General features: G+C 45.0%; 1 protein-coding gene and 1 long non-coding RNA gene across 5 annotated transcripts; both read right to left on the bottom strand.

Annotated features, from left to right (window-relative positions):
* Positions 1-252: 252 nt before the first annotated feature.
* Positions 253-4,982, bottom strand: LOC130201500 (uncharacterized). 4 transcript variants are annotated; one of them, XR_008833191.1, is made up of 8 exons: positions 4,830-4,982; positions 4,040-4,383; positions 3,685-3,949; positions 3,286-3,577; positions 1,659-2,336; positions 738-1,062; positions 537-648; positions 253-331 (listed from the first exon to the last, which is right to left on the bottom strand). It is a non-coding gene; the product is annotated as an uncharacterized LOC130201500 (long non-coding RNA). The 4 variants fall into 4 exon arrangements; XR_008833192.1 differs by having other exon boundaries at positions 1,663-2,336; XR_008833193.1 differs by having other exon boundaries at positions 4,178-4,383.
* An 8,782-nt stretch (positions 4,983-13,764) lies between these two features.
* Positions 13,765-16,350, bottom strand: arf6b (ADP-ribosylation factor 6b). The gene is made up of 2 exons (XM_056427024.1): positions 16,169-16,350; positions 13,765-15,921 (listed from the first exon to the last, which is right to left on the bottom strand). Exon 2 carries the CDS (start codon positions 15,301-15,303, stop codon positions 14,776-14,778), a length of 528 nt encoding a protein of 175 aa, XP_056282999.1. The 5' UTR covers positions 15,304-15,921; positions 16,169-16,350; the 3' UTR covers positions 13,765-14,775.
* Between the last annotated feature and the right edge of the window lie 8 nt (positions 16,351-16,358).

The following is a 16,358-nucleotide window of genomic DNA, read 5'->3' as shown; positions in this document are numbered from 1 at the left end:
TCAAGCTCTGCCACAGCTGCTGTGTCTCCAACACCGTCTCTGTTCTCTGGGCTGGTGTTCAGAGACGAGCTGGTGGGTTTTCTTTGGCCAGATGCTGACTGGCATGGGATGTCATATGGTGGATGGCATAAAAAAACTGTGGGGTCTGGACCATGGCATGGCGTGGTAGTCATCCCATCCACCTGCTTCAGCATGCGTGCCGTGGTGTTTTTATCAGAAGCCCGTCAGGCACCTTCTGTCCACGGCCGTAGTCCAGGACCTGGACGATGCCTCCTGTTTTCATCGGTCCGGTGCGAGCGGCTATATGGAGAGGAGGATACGGGCAGCGGTGCTGTAGATAAATACAGCGTATAAAGCACATGTTGATTACAGTGTTTCTTGGGAGAATACAATTATATGGTGATGTGTTTTTTATATTTTCAGGATTGTTGTAAATAAACAATATATTAAGACGATTGTCTTGTTATTCTGTCTTTTATTTACACGGCTGGTTCTCAGTGCAAAGTCCATATGAGGGTGGTCGGGGTTTAATTTACCTGGAGCAGACGACGGCCTCCAGGGCGGCTGGAACTTTACGTCAGACCCCTCGTGGAAGGACAGGATGGGCACAAGACTGGATGGAGCTTCCCTCACAGTGGCACTGGTCTCCTGAAATGAAGCGTCACACGGAGAAGACAATAAGTATTCACAATCTGATCATGATTATTGATCATTGACTGGTCATTTATCTGGATTACCTGACGGTCTGTGGCCTCTACAGCTGCAGGATGCTCCGTCTCCTTGGCGACCGCAGCGGCTATGCTTGGCTGTGTCTTGTGCTTGTCCCAGTTGAGAGGAACAGGACGACAGCAACGCTCCACATAGTCCAGACCGAATCTCTCTCCTGTGTCTCCGTTGGTGACCTGCAGCGCTGGATATTTTGCCTTTGCCGTCACCTTTGCAGACAAATTGTTCAGCTCTGCTATCAACACAGGGTCGAACACGGCTGGCAGCTCCACACCGGGCAGCCTCAGGTCAACCAGTCTCCGGAAGTTCCAGCGCACCACCTGTCATGGCCTGCGCCTGGAATAGTTCACATATAAATAAACATACAGTCGACATTGTATTTAAAAGCTTCATCTGTAGAGGTCCAAAGCTCTGGAGCCAAATTCCGGACGAGGTCAAATCAGCATCCACCACCAAGGCATTTGGTTCTCGCCTTAAACGCCATCTCACTTCATTTTGAAAGTTATTAATATTGATATACAGGCTGGCGGCACAGTACAATAGAGGAAAGATATTTAAAATAAAATGTATATACATAATTTGATGTTCGTGATATTATTATTTTTTCCTAAGTTATCAGTAGTTCGCATTTGCCTTTTATTATTATTTTTACTATGTCTCTTTCTTTTTCGTTTTCTTTTTCCTGTTCTGTTTTTGTTGTTGTTGTTGTACGACATTTTATGTTTTGATCCATATGTGTGTGTACTGTCTGTGTGCCTGTAGTAGTTGGGAGGGGCGGGGCTAAAGGGTACGGGGTGGGGCCGTCCAACTCCTCATCTCAGAGGAGCCTACAGCCCTCGGTCTTTAGACGGTGCTCCATTCGTACATTTTTTCTGTTGTTAATGTCTGTCAGTATGTACACGTTATGTATGTACTTATGGAAAATAAATTACTTACTTACTTCACAGGAAACCCAGTTCCCTGTGACCCACTGGGCTTGGTGGAAGTGGAAGCCCTCCTGCTGAGAGGGGCCTCTCTCAGGGATCCAGATGGGTGCAGCAGCTCCCTCTCCCTCGGTGTAGTTCAGCTGCAAGGTGCCACCAAACCTGTACAGGGTTCCCTCCCCCACCTCAGGGTCGCTCAGGCAGCCTCTCAAGATGTGCACACGCTGCATCCTTCATATCTTTAACATGGAGGATTTGTAGAGGAGCAGGTTGACATCTTTTGAGATGTAGAAGTGATGGAGGACGTCTTCCACCCTCTGCAGCAGCTCTCGGGGCTGTGGCACCTTGGACCTGCAGCGCTCTCATGTGCAGCTTGGTGGGATTAGGAGGAGAGATCCCACAGAAGGTGTTCGCCTCCTTGAGCCTCTGGAGATCTCCCTGGTCCACAACGAGGAAGGCTGCAGAGAGGAACTGGCAGAAAGGTGGAGAGAGAGTGATGCTCCGAGACTGAAGCGCCGCATGCAGTGGAACAAGTCCAACTAGATGGTTCTATCGTTGTTGAACTTGGTCCTTGAGGCGCTGGTGTTCTCCAGGTTCCCAGACGATGCCTCTGAGGTCCTCCAGCAGTCCCACAAGAGCTGCTCCTGAGCTCCAGCCTGCAGGACCCTGAAGGCAGCACAGCAGTCCCTAAAACATGGGAAATAAATTCACAGCTAAAAACATCTCACAATTTATTGAGTACAAATTGAGCCTCAATATATTTTACAATATAAAATAAATCAGTCTGAAGTGTTCCAACTAATTATATCTTTTCATTAAAAAAAAAACAAGACAACTCAACTATATAACGTCCAAGTCAAAAACTGAAAATTATGTTTTAAACTGAAACTAGTTCTTCATGCCTGTCCACCCGCTGGAAGCCGGCCTTCTCCACTCCAGCTGCAGTGTAGCGTTGACTCAGACCCTCATACATCGCATGAAGGGACCGGTCCACTCTGACTGCAGCATCAGCTCAGGATCATCCAGTTCTCGTTCATCACGGCGTATGATGACATGGTGCCGGACCACAGCACCACCTTCCTCGCCACTTTGCGGGTGTGGTCGGACCACAGCGCCTGTCTGAAGCGCCCCTGCAGCAGCAGAGTGAGGTGGGATGAAATGGAGACTCCACACCAGCCGTCAGCATCGGAGTAGCCGCCAAATGCCTCTGGAGCGTCGGCCTGTCTGAGGAGCCCAGTGATGGTTCTCTGGCCGGAGAGCCCTGCCTCCGCATCCCTGACATTCTGCACGCTCAGCAGGTAGGCCAGGTGAGCTCTCTCGGACTTGAGATGGAGCGTCTCCGTCAGCTGCTTGGCCATGTCCTCCGGTGACCTACCGCTGCGCCTCATCTCGTCCATCACTGACTTGCAGACGGCCTTTTTGTGCGTCAGAAAGTCGGCACAATGTCACGGAAGCGCTGCGGCAGCATCTCCAGCCACTGGGGCTCGTCAGTACTTCTTACAGCCCCTACACGTGAGGCTAAAATGTAGTAATGGCTGCTGGTGCCGATGATGACTCTGGGCCTCCCAACTCCAGACGAAGCGACATGAGGGTTAGGACAACCGTGGAGACAGGGCAACACGTGATTGTTCCTCACCCTCTCCATGAGCGCGTGCTCCGGCTTCCAGATGAAAAAAGGGTGAAGCTGGAAATACTTCAGGGACGGCAGGTCAGAGATCGAGTCAATGAGCTCCGCTTGAGGTGGATGACGTCACAGACGGCATGTTCATCAGGTGGCATACTGGACGTGACCCTGGCCACAGCCCCAACCCCTCTAGCTCCGCCTTCATCCACAACCTCGGCTGCTGAGAGCCACTGAGCCACATCCTGATCACGACCAGGGACAGAGGCTGCAAGCTGGGGTGACGCGTCGACAGAGACGGGAGGAGCTGCACATGGAAGAGATGTAAAACCCAAAACAACATTACAGTACATGTACAATCGGAGGACAGGGAAGAGAGCTCCGTGGTTCCAACAATGTCACAGAAATGCACACCTTGATCCAGGACCGTGTGTCTCCGTGTGTCCACAGGGGCCTTATTCTGAGATGGTGAATCTAGAGAGGAGTGAGATCAAATCAGGAAAGGCAAGTGAGACATTAAAATAATCAACATTTAAATATCCTTTCTCATTGCAATGAAGAAAAGTAGAACATGTGCCCCCAGGAAGGAATGGTGCTGCTGGTATCCCCGGCTCTGCAGAAGAGGTGTGGGACGCTGGCTTTGCATGTGCTTTGGAACAAAGTTTCGATCCCACAGTCGCTGTGGGATCGAAAGAAAAACAAAGAAACGACACGTAGTGAGAACGACGTTCAGGATGGTGGAACGTGAGGAGCAAAACTAAATAATAACCTTTTACTGAAGCTTTAGCCACAAGGGGCTCATCTGGCTGAGCAGGTCTCTCCTCTTCTTCTACCGTTTTCATCAGGTAGATGGCGTAGCCAATGTCATTTTCTAGGAGCCATCTGAATAATTTCCCCTTGTATTTACCAAACTGCAGGACGTACTCCCCCATCACCTCCTGTCGGTGAAGGAGCGCGGTGAGAGCATTGGTGCTCACGCGATGCTGGAGCTGAGCAGGAGATTTGTCCTGAAGCGAGGGTTCTGTTTTAATCCTCATGGCCTCATCGGAGGCCCGATGGGAACGACACCGCCTTCCTGCCTGGGAAGAAGTTGGTGGTCTTCTTCATCATCTCCTGTGCACAGCAAAACACAACGCAGCGCATAGACAGAGTCCCTCACGTTAACAGTGATGAGCATTTGTAATAACTAGGTAACAGCTTCATTTATTACAGATATAGGCAGACAGACAAGAAAACTAAGTGTTTTCCACCTTATTATTCTATATTCTGCTTGTCATAGAACTTGAACCCATCTTAAACGTGGGGAACTGTAGTAATTACCCATTCAAACTAATATTATTCATAAAGACAAGTCAATGATTTCCTGTTGATGCTGACCACGTTAAACACACAACAATATACATTAAATACGTCCCACTACTAACCTTACGGTGCTAACAACACACAGTGTTTCAATGCTAACCAACACAAGTAAAGTAAACTATAGAAGCAGTTGACCAACATATACAACTGAGAACCGTTCATTAAGTAACTTCATTGACAAAATGCGGCGTACTTACGTGTAACTGTTGGTCCGAAAAAGAGCCGCGAAAAGACGCTGCGCGAGGCTCAGGTGTGTGTGTGCTGCTGCAGGTCGTCTCTCACTCAGGGTTGCCAGGTCTGTGTGACAAAACCAGCCCAATGGCCAATAAAACCAGCCCAAAAAACAGCCCAATATCAGAACTCAAAATATGCACGTGCCAAACCATATACACTGCTTTTAATGTCCAACAGCATTGCTATCATTGCCAAATGTATTGTAATATCTACAAAGTAACACCAAATGTTGTGTATCCCAGCATTAAAAGCAGTATTCCCGAAACAGTTATTTCACCTAGGTCCTAAAATGGCCTTGTGTAATTAGATACAGTATATTATCATAAATAAAATGTGTGTATGTGCTGATCTGGAGTCAGTTTGGTAGGATTTGGGTATAAATAAATTATTTCATTTAAAATATGGATTTTTATTTAAAGATATTCATGTAATTTGCATGCAAAATAGGTCTACCCGAACCAGCGGACAAAAAATTCAACCCGCGGCAACACTTCAAAAGTAGCCCAATTCCGCGGGAAAACCGCGGACCTGGCAACACTGCCCCCACCTCTCCGACCTACTCCCCCGTGCAGGGGAACAGGAGGAGGGCGGGGGTGCTGTGAAGACAGCTGTGCTGCAGTTGAGAGGGGACACACATCCAGTGCTCTGAGAATATAGTGCACACTTGCCCCCTTCCCTTTCATTACTGTAGATAGAGTGAATGTCCAGATCTAAATAAATTAAAAGAGCAAACCTTTTTAACTCCTATTAGTCTTTGTAGACAGCGTCTAATAGTGATAGAGGTTGTGGTATCAGTGAAAGTGGAATAGTGTTCTGATGCCACACTCTAAAAAAAAAAAATTGAGTCAACTTAAAAAAGTGAGGCAACCAGCTGCAAAGCCTTTTTGAGTTCACTCAACTAAGGGCTAATGTGTTGTGTCAACTTATGATAAGAAGTTCACTCAAAGTGATATCTTAAGTTTGTCAAACATAACATTACTATTCAGACATACATATGTATTTAAGTTAACACTACTTAAAATATTGCATTTGATAGTTACATCAACTCATGTACTTAAGTTCAAAACACTTAAAATATTAAATTGGAGAAACTTTAAATTGTGTGTTCTTGTAGATTAAAAACATACATCAACAGCACTTAACATTTTTTGTTGAGAAATGTTTTGTTGAGAGAACTTACTTTTAACTTAAAATGTTTTGTTGAGAGAACTTACTTTTAACTTAAAATGTTTTGTTACTAAATTTCACTGCCCATTATTTGAGTACACTCAACATTCTTTGCAACGTTGCCTTCATTTAAATTAATTTAAAATGTACACCGTTTTCTTTGGAAAAGTCAACAGTTAAAGAAAACAAACTTCTTCAAACACAAAATGTTTATTAACAAAAACTAAACATTTGTTTGCATAACTGAATTCCAGGTGTCAACACTTGAACATAGACAGCAGAGGGTCAACATCCTTAAAAATCAAAATGGCTGCATAAAGAAAAAATAGAAAAAAATCAGTTTTGTGAATCTAAAATCAAGGCCTTGAAACAAGCTTTGGAACATGGTTGTGACACGTGTGTAGCCGTCATGAGTAGGCCCCCCCTAAAGCACCAATAACCAACAAGTAGCCAGAGGGATATTCGGTAATAAGGTTTATTCCGCCAGCAGACTGTGTCTCTGCTCTCCACGCTCCTCTCATCTCCTATCTGTCCAGCTCCTTTATGGAGACAGACTCAGATAACCAACACAGATCGTCATCAGCTGGACTGATTACCAATCTGATTACCAATCAGTCCAGCTGATGACAATCAGACACCGTTCCCTGAACCACACCCACGCTCCACCCACTCTGCAGTATTCCCAGTTCAACTCCTTTCACGTAAGATTCCTCCGAGTCTGTATTCTACACAAAAACAAGCATACAGAGACTATAATAAATATTCACCGCCTCTTTTAAATTTTCATTTTTTTCTTCCCATTCTGTAACAATACAATTTAAAAGTCAAAAGACATTTTTATGCAGATTAAAAAAACTAAAATATACCACTTTCATACAAGAGTCACCTCCTACACATTAGTATTATAGTATTTCAATCTTCATAGTCTGTTAAATTAAATAAATAAATTGAGCAAAATACAGGGAAACATTTGCTCTCACGGTACAGGCTCCCTTTAATTCAATAAGTGACAAAAACCTGAACTGGAGCAAATCTGCCATTAAACAATGGACAATATCCTTCCAAATCTAATCCATATCTAAATATAATAAACAAACAATGGTATCAAAAACCAATGTATTTTAAACAGGGGCGAAAGAAAATATTTTTATATTATTTTATTATTTAAAATATAAGATTAAAGTAGTATATATATGTATTTACATATATATTTATGTATTTATATATGTATTTGTATATATATATATATATATATATATGTGTGTGTGTGTGTTTACTGACATACATGCGCAGTGGCCTTAGTTACCTCAGCAGATGCCCAAACCACTATATTAAGTTTTCTCAACTTAACATTTTAAGTGGATTCCACTCTTTACTAATGAAATTGACATTTTGAGTTCGTTCAACTTTTTTCAAAGGCATTTGTTGACTCAACTTAAAAAAATGTGTTCGGACAACAAATTTGAAGTTGAGCTTTTTAGAGTGCATGCTTTAAATACCACAGGTACGGCATTCTAGTGCTTGATCTATTTGTCATCCTTAGAATGTGTGGCGGGCCCAGAAGAACTGCAGACGTGTGTGTGTGTGTGTGTGTGTGTGTGTGTGTGTGTGTGTGTGTGTGTGTGTGTAAAACCTTTTCCCTAAGTCAGCATCTGGACTGTGTGTGGGTAGGAAGCTCCCGACTAGCCTTCGATCTGAGATTTCTTCTGTCGTCTAATCCGGACGCAGCGTCGCTCTCAACACCATATCCTCAGTGATGAACGGTGGTCGTGTCAGATATACTTATGTAATCCGTCATGGAGCGTGACAACGCGGCCTGACTTGGAGGTTGCGTTGCATCGTGGGTCGGTGTGTGAGGGCTGTGAGTGAATACACGACTCCTCTCTATGTCACTGTCCACTTTGCTATTAAAGTGTGTATGTGTGTGCTGAGGAGCTTACGTCCATCTGAATTACAGACGCCACATGGTAACGGTCAGGTCATGCTCTGCGTAGTCTCTGAAGAAGAATCTAAAAAACATCCAATTGATTTCATTTTCCTTCAGGAACAGACGCACTTAGATTTCCTTTCCTCGCAGAAGCAGCAGAACCAAATGTAATGCCCCCCGGCCCTTTGCCCCCCGGCCCCTCGCCCCCCGCCCCCCCTTTCTCATTCATCACACTGCTTACATCTGAAGGCGAGATGGTTAACGCTCATCTACGATCCTCTTTACTCTGTGTGCTACAGCTGGGAAAACACCGCATATGAGTCCGGAGACAAACTCACACAGCTGTGGTCAAACATCCTGGAATTCTCAGGAGGAAGCATGTGGACGATGTGCAGAGTTTTCACATCATGGAATATAAATAGAAGCCCTGAGGCGTAACACATGTCATGTAACTTCGATTGGATGGTGTTTAAAGTGGAAACAAACAATATGACTGTAGGCCAGTGGGACTCTGCAAACAACCCTGTATGGTTAGTGGCTCACATGATGTTGTTAATGTGTGCATGAGCACGTCATCTATCCATTAAAACACACACAGTGGTTCTGTCTTGTGGACCCACAGAAGTTAATAATAAGTGCTTCGCGCTCTGAATGTGTCATTTCACCTCAGCAAGTAACCTTCAGTTGCAGATATGACCTTGGACTTCCCAGCTTCACATATTCAACCTTATTTAACGGGCCTATACCACAGCATAGCCACGAAAACAAACTGTTTCTGAGTAAAACCTGCAGCGACTACCTAGTGACACCTACATTACGAACAGCAAAGAGTGCATCTGCGTGAAGTCATCCCGGGGTCTGAATGCAGTGTGGCGTTCGAGAGCGTAAACCTCAGCAGGAAACCCGAAACAACTTTCAGCCTCTTCCGGACTTGTTTGACACTGAGCTCTGCGTGAGTTCATGATTCAACAGCTCACTCCGAGAGGCTGCTGAAGGTGCAGAGAAGTCAACCAGCAGACAGAGGGAGAGCAGTTAAAAACAAAGACTTTTTTTATTGTGCCTCGTGTCCTTGAGGATAAGCAGCCCGTGAAAGAAGCTGTGAGAGCCGGGGCTTAGAGGAGGTGTTCTCTCCTACCCTCTAAAGATACATAAACCACTTTAATAAGGGTGTTTGCCAATGGGCACAAGAACATCTGGGACTGCAGACCTCTCGATGCCTACAGTTGTTATCCAGCTGGCCGATGTTAAGCCACGATGACTTTATATCATAGTCAGAAAGGAGTTTTCAATAATTCCACCTGCACCAATGTTACACTGCAGCTGGTGTTATGAGAAAGTGAACACAGTGAGGATGATAAACCACACCCCTAAAAACACAAACATAAATCATGCCGGGTTTGGAGGCATATCAGGCATGCAACTTTAATACCACTCACCCGAGTTGTGTCCCTGAGCTGTTTAACATCTTTGTCAAGTTGACCAATGACAGGCGAGCTGTCGCTGCGTCAAAGGCGGAAAATGAGGCGTGTTCCGATAATGCAGAACTTTGCTCACAGAGGAGTCTCTTTCAGTTTCGCCCCACTCTTCCTCTTTCTATGTAGAATAGAGGAAACAGCCAACCTCGTATGTTACAGTAAAAACCCCAAGCAGAGATCTCATCAGGTCGTTGTCATAGGAACCTCACCAACAAATCTGTCATAGACATTCATGTACGAACCAGCGGAGGTATTCAAGTCATTTGCCTTTTTACTTCCTGAATTATTCCACCAGTGAGTTATTCAATTCAATTCAGTTTATTTGTATAGCCCAATTTCACAAATTACAAATTTGTCTCGGAGTGCTTTACAATCTGTACACATAGACATCCCTGCCCCAAAACCTCACATCGGACCAGGAAAAACTCCCAAATAACCCTTCAGGGGGAAAAAAAGGGAAGAAACCTGCAGGAGAGCAACAGAGGAGGATCCCTCTCCAGGATGGACAGAACAATAGATGTCATGTGACCAGAAGGACAGATTTAGAGTTAAAATACATTCAATGAATATGACAGAGTGTATGAATAGTTCATAGTAGGCATATTCCACGATGGAGACCTCCACGATCCATCAGGCAGATGGCGGTGGGGAGGAGGAGTGGACGGAGTCTCAACAGTGGGCGGAGTCTCAACAGGACAGTGGCGTAGTCAGGAGCAGGAATTCCACGACCCAGACCTCGATGATCCATCAGGCAGATAGGATCTATGCCGTCTCATAGGGTCCGATGAGACGTGAAGTCAAAAGGACTCCGGGGAGAAAGCAGAGTTAGTAACGTGTGATTGAGAGATGAAAATTCATCCTTAAGGAGAGAAAAAAGAGGAGATAGGCACTCAGTGCATCCTAAAACGTCCCCCGGCAGCTATAAGCCTATAGCAGCATATCAAGGGGCTGGACCAGGTGAACCTGATTCAGCCCTAACTATAAGCTCTGTCAAAGAGGAAGGTCTTAAGTCTACTCTTAAACGAGGTGACTGTGTCTGCCTCCCAGACTGAAATTGGAAGCTGGTTCCATAAAAGAGGAGCTTGATAACTAAAGGCTCTGGCTCCCATTCTACTTTTTAAGACTCTAGGAACTACAAGTAGTCCCGCATTTAGTGAGCGTAGCTCTCTAGTGGGGCAATATGGTACTACAAGCTCCTTAAGATATGATGGAGCATCACCAATCAAGGCTTTCTACGTTAAGAGAAGAATTTTAAAAGTGATTCTTGATTTTACTGGGAGCCAGTGCAGAGCAGCTAGTGCAGGAGTGATGTGATCTCTTTTCTTAGTTTTAGTGAGAACACGAGCTGCAGCATTCTGGATCAACTGGAGGGACCTAAGAGACTTATTAGAGCAGCCTGATAATAAGGAGTTGCAGTAATCCAGTCTCGAAGTAACGAACGCGTGAACCAATTTGTCTGCATCTTTTTGAGACAAGATGTGCCTGATTTTGAAATATTACGTAGATGAAAGAATGCAGTCCTTGAGATTTGCTTTACGTGGGAGTTAAAGGACAAGTCCCGATCAAAGATAACGCCAAGATTCTTTACAGTGGTGTTGGATGCTAGGGCAATGCCGTCTACAGAATCCACATCACCAGATAATTGATCTCTGAGGTGCTCAGGGCCGATTAAAATTACTTCGGTTTTGTCGGAGTTTAACATCAAGAAGTTGCAGGTCATCCATGTTTTATGTCTTTAAGACATGCTTGAATTTTACCGAGTTGGTTGCTCTCCTCTGGTTTTATCGATAAATATAGTTGAGTATCATCTGCATAACAATGAAAGTTTATGGAGTGTTTCCTGATAATATTGCCCAAAGGAAGCATGTATAAGGTAAATAAAATTGGTCCAAGCACAGAACCTTGTGGAACTCCGTGATTAACGTTGGTGGTTATCGAGGCGTCATCGTTTACAAATACAAACTGAGATCGATCTGATAAATAGGATTTAAACCAAATTAGTGCCGTGCCTGAAATGCCAATCGACTGCTCCAGTCTCTGTAACAGGATGTCATGGTCAATGGTGTCGAATGCAGCACTAAGGTCTAACAAGACCAGGACAGAGAGGAGTCCTTTATCTGCTGCCATTAAGAGGTCATTTGTAATTTTCACCAGTGCTGTCTCGGTGCTGTGGTGTTTTCTAAATCCTGATTGATATTTCTCAAATAAACTATTATGATGTAGAAAGTCGCACAACTGATTTGTGACCACTTTCTCAAGGATCTTGTTATAAATCTGAAATAATCCGTTTCCATTGGTCAGATGCTAAATGAACATGTGGGGAACACAAGTATATTCAACCCCGCCGTTGCAAAAGCTGACCGGTCAAAGACTTCATTAAGCAAGAGGAATGAAGCCTATTATACCAAGCACCTATTACAGAGCTCACCTCTATGACCTTTCCTCTCAGAAAGTGTATGAAAACCAGCCGAGCAAAGAGGGAGTCGACGTACGGTCCAGGAGGTCTCATCTTTACGGAGGAGGGGTCATAAAACATTGCTTACAGTCTCTGTACTTGCCCCAGGGGCCCCAGGGGCCCCAGTGCTACCAATAAAGCTGTGAGGATCATATGGTTGTAATGAAGTGGTGGGAAGCAAAGCGGCCGTTACAGCCCAATTAAACTGCCATCAGCATCTAATGGAGGGCCTTGACCAAGACCCTACCGAAGACGAGTATTTACAAACACCCCGAGAAGCTCGGATGCTTTCCGGACTCGCAGTTTTTAGTCGCCGATCATTCCGATTATAGATCTTTTTTCTGATGGGAGCATTTAAATCTCGTCTGCATGAGTTTTGTGGGTTGTGCAAAATATCGTAGCCTCATATCTGTTTGTGACCTGAAACCTCTGCAAACATCCTGAAGCCTCTCCAGATTCTCCACACAGCAAAGCTGCCACCATGATGATAAAGCAGTGGTCCTCAAACTAAGGCCCGCCTCCACATTTGGCCCGGCCCCCTGAACAATACCAGAGACGAATTATGATTTTTTTTTTCAGTCTGGCCACGCAAATCCTGGACTAGCCGCTGTCAAATAGAACGGAATTAGTTATTAGTTATTTGGTTATTATTTATTTCACAAATAGTGTTATTTATTTCCTGACTTTCTTCTGTGAAGAACACAGAGGGGTATTTGGTTATTATTTATTTCATTAGTCTTTTTTTTTTCTGTGAAGATCCCGGAAAGAGTTATTAATATTTGGTTATGTGACTTTCTGGAAAACAAGAAATGTTTACATTTAGGCACCCCTGCGATCGTCACAGTTAGTCAGACCACGGATCATCATTCACCCCGTCGGTCCGGAGTGGAAACACACTTCATGAGCTTTAATGGAAAGTAAAACATTATTCCACTGTCTCAGTGGTATCTGTCAGAATTACTAGTAAACATTTGAACTCGCAAATTCTACTTTTAAAAAGGAACATTTTACGAAAATAGCTAAACAAGTGATTATTCAGCAGCAGCAGGAATGAAACGAGGTCATCGTTTTAGTAGAAAAGGGGAGGAATAGACACGGAGGACGTGGGCCTCCTCTTCCTCACATGTTGGAAACATCTAAAGATTGGACAGATATCACACTCACTTCGGAGAGATTATATAAACACAGATTACGTATTACACACACACACATTATCCTCTTGATTATGTGGTAAGAGTGCAAGTCTGAGTGGCTCCCGAAAACGCAATAAATGGTCTCATTAGCCACTGGCATCTGTTCATCGGTAACTCCTAACTCGAGTGTTTATCCCATTTACATTTCTCAACACCAGCTCTGCATTATTCAACTTTAACGCCCATCACTCCCACTGAATGAGATCAACTGGGACTCGCTTCTTAATGCCAGTCCCAAGCAAGAGCAAACTCAGGAAGTTACAGCCGACAGCTCAGCATCAACTCAACTTCAAAAATAATTCACATTTCAGCAGATCTCCGCTGGCCCTCTAACTCTCATGCAAAGTATCATGTGGCTCTGTTGTTGCTCCAAAAAGACCAGCAGTTGGACTTCCTGTTTTGTACCCCCCCCCCCCCCCTCCCCTCCCTGGCAAGAGAAGCGAGGCCTGGACATAAACCCTTTTTGAAGAATCTGCCCAATAACACTAACACCCCAGATTTAACAATTGTCTTTTACTTTTAACTTTGAGCATTCATGAAACTCTCCCACGGTTTTTAAAACCGATGTTCATATAACAAACTATTTTACTAAATGGCTTAAATGAATAAAACATTCGATGACTCGCAGGCCTATTACGCGAACCGCCTTTTATCTGTGAAAGAACAAACCGACAGACGTAGAAGATTTAAAATCACTTTTTTAATAAGACATTACAATGACATTGTTCTGTACATGGTTCCCCCAGTCAAAACGAGAGCTGCACCCCAGGGCGTCTTCAACACTTCCCCAGTAAACAGCTCCGTCCGACCGCACGACAGATGGACTCGGATGTGGGGTGACTGTACTCTCGTACTCATGCTACAGATATAGGCTATCGTATAATGTCCCAACACTGAGACTAATCAACTGTGGTGTCAGATTTAGAAAGCTCAGCGCTGAAGAACATTCCTTCGAGTCAACTTACTACATTACCCAAAATAAAAAATGCATCCCGACAAGCATGTTTAAGAGTTATTGGAGGGCTATTTTTTTAAATATTCAGCACAATAAGGTATCAAGACATGACACGGAAGGTCAATCGGTAAAATATAGAGCCCAGAGGGGGATTGGGAGGGCTCTCAGATCATGTCTCACGTGGTTTGGCTTCTCTGATGACAATGACATGTGAGCAATGGACAATTATTTTAGTTTTTTTCCCCCCTCGCAGCTCTCAATACCATTAAGAAATCCTTTTCATCACAATACGGTGTTCAAATAGATGTCAGAGTCCTTCAAGTATACTGTGACATTAAAGATCTCATCAGAAAGAAAAAAAGAGACTCAAGTTCAATGCAACAGGGACTTAAGGACCGTGAAGACGGCTTTAGTCCCAGAACGAAGACAAAAGCTTCAGATTCATTTGAAAACCATACAAACGGGGCAAAGAATAGGCTCTGGCTTTAACATTAGGACCAATTACTTCAATATCATCGAGGAAACCCAGAGATAACGAATGTGACACAGGCCCGCTACAGAGGACAAGCGAACTTTAAGCCAGCAAACCCAGTAAAAGATAAATTAGTCACGGGGTAAACGTATTACAAATAAATGGGAGATAATCAACATTCTCTTAACCATGTTCACTTTTGAGAAGTTACGTGTTACTTGCAACGTTATTATAGCTTTGACCTAAAACAGTCAGCACTCAATCATTAAGATTTATAATTCGAGGTCAGCCAGGTCAGGCCCTCATACAGTCCATCACCTGTGGTCGCACAGGACGGCTGAACGTACCAATTCCGGTCTCGGATGCGGGTCAATCCGAGCTTCTCCTGGATCTCGTGCGGCTTCATGGCGTCCGGAAGGTCTTGCTTATTGGCGAATATCAAGATGATGGCGTCCCTCATCTCCCGGTCGTTGATGATGCGGTGGAGCTCCTGCCTCGCCTCGTCGATGCGGTCCCTGTCCGCGCAATCCACCACGAAGATTAACCCCTGCGTGCCCGTGTAGTAGTGTCGCCACAGAGGGCGAATCTTATCCTGCCCCCCGACGTCCCACACGTTGAACTTGACGTTCTTGTAGGTGACGGTCTCCACGTTGAAGCCGACCGTGGGGATCGTGGTGACGGACTGTCCGAGTTTCAGCTTGTAGAGGATTGTCGTCTTTCCCGCAGCATCAAGTCCGAGCATTAATATTCTCATCTCCTTGTTGCCGAATATTTTAGACAGCACTTTGCCCATTTTTAACTATTGTGCATAAATACGTTGACTAACAAGAAGGGGGGGAAAAAAGGTTGATTATTCACTTGTTACAGCTTCAGTTTATGGGCTTACTTCAGAAAACATGACTCAGCATATGGTGGGGTGGGAAGTCAAAAATGCACACTCATGTTAAAACCTAACAGTACTTAATGTGTTTTTTTGCTTGAAAGTATGTGTGCTGGGACATGTATGTTCAAAGTATCACCGTGTGTGCAAGCCCTACACGCAACATGGCACGTTAGACGAAGAACTTGGCAGCAGCTGTTGCTTGACGTTCATTTTTTTGCCCAAAAATCGACATAAAGATGCGTGTCAAAAACAGGCCGTGGCGGTTAAAATGTGCAGGGAGCAGCCGCCGTGTGTCGATAAGGCCCCGAGGAGGCCGCGGTGCTCGTGAGTTCCTTCTGGAGTCCGGTCCTCCACATCGGGTGCGCCCTTGTTCTCTTCACCGCTGCCGGGGGAGAAAAGCAGCTTTCAGTGGCGAGTCCAGAAAGCGTCGCGCCGGGTAACTTCACCCCGCCGCCTGGTCTCTGAAAATAACTCCTCGGTGACTCAGCAACACGTGCGTCCACTCGCGCAACTCCTCTTCTTATCCCCCTGAAAAAGAGATTTAGGAGGAGGGTCAGACATGCCGAATAAGCAGGCTATCGCTCACGCATGCTAAAGAGGGCTAGCGAGCTACCGTTAGCTAGCTTGTTGCCTAGCAAGCTAACCTGGGGCTAACGAGAAAACGGCTCTTAGCTGTCGCAAACTAACACTATCTGGACATCAAACGTATCCGACAGCGACAAACGGTTTGACTCGCAACACTTCTGAGTTCAACGTTGAAATATAAGCATTTTACCTCCGATCTCCCCCTCCCGTCGCGATACATACAGCCAGCTCTCGTCTTTCTCCGGTGAGTCGAGCTGGTCGCAGTGCTGCTACACCGGAAAGCTGTGGAGCTGCATCACCCGCCACTTCCTCCCGGCGGCTTCACGCCGCTCGCGCACCGGCTGCTGCTGCCGCCGCCTCGCGCCGACTCGGGACTCGGG

This window comes from Pseudoliparis swirei, chromosome 11 (assembly GCF_029220125.1).
Source record: "Pseudoliparis swirei isolate HS2019 ecotype Mariana Trench chromosome 11, NWPU_hadal_v1, whole genome shotgun sequence".
NCBI classification, from domain to species: domain Eukaryota; kingdom Metazoa; phylum Chordata; class Actinopteri; order Perciformes; family Liparidae; genus Pseudoliparis; species Pseudoliparis swirei.
The sequence above is the reverse complement of the archived record's forward strand: the minus strand, read 5'-3'. Positions and strand labels throughout refer to the sequence as shown.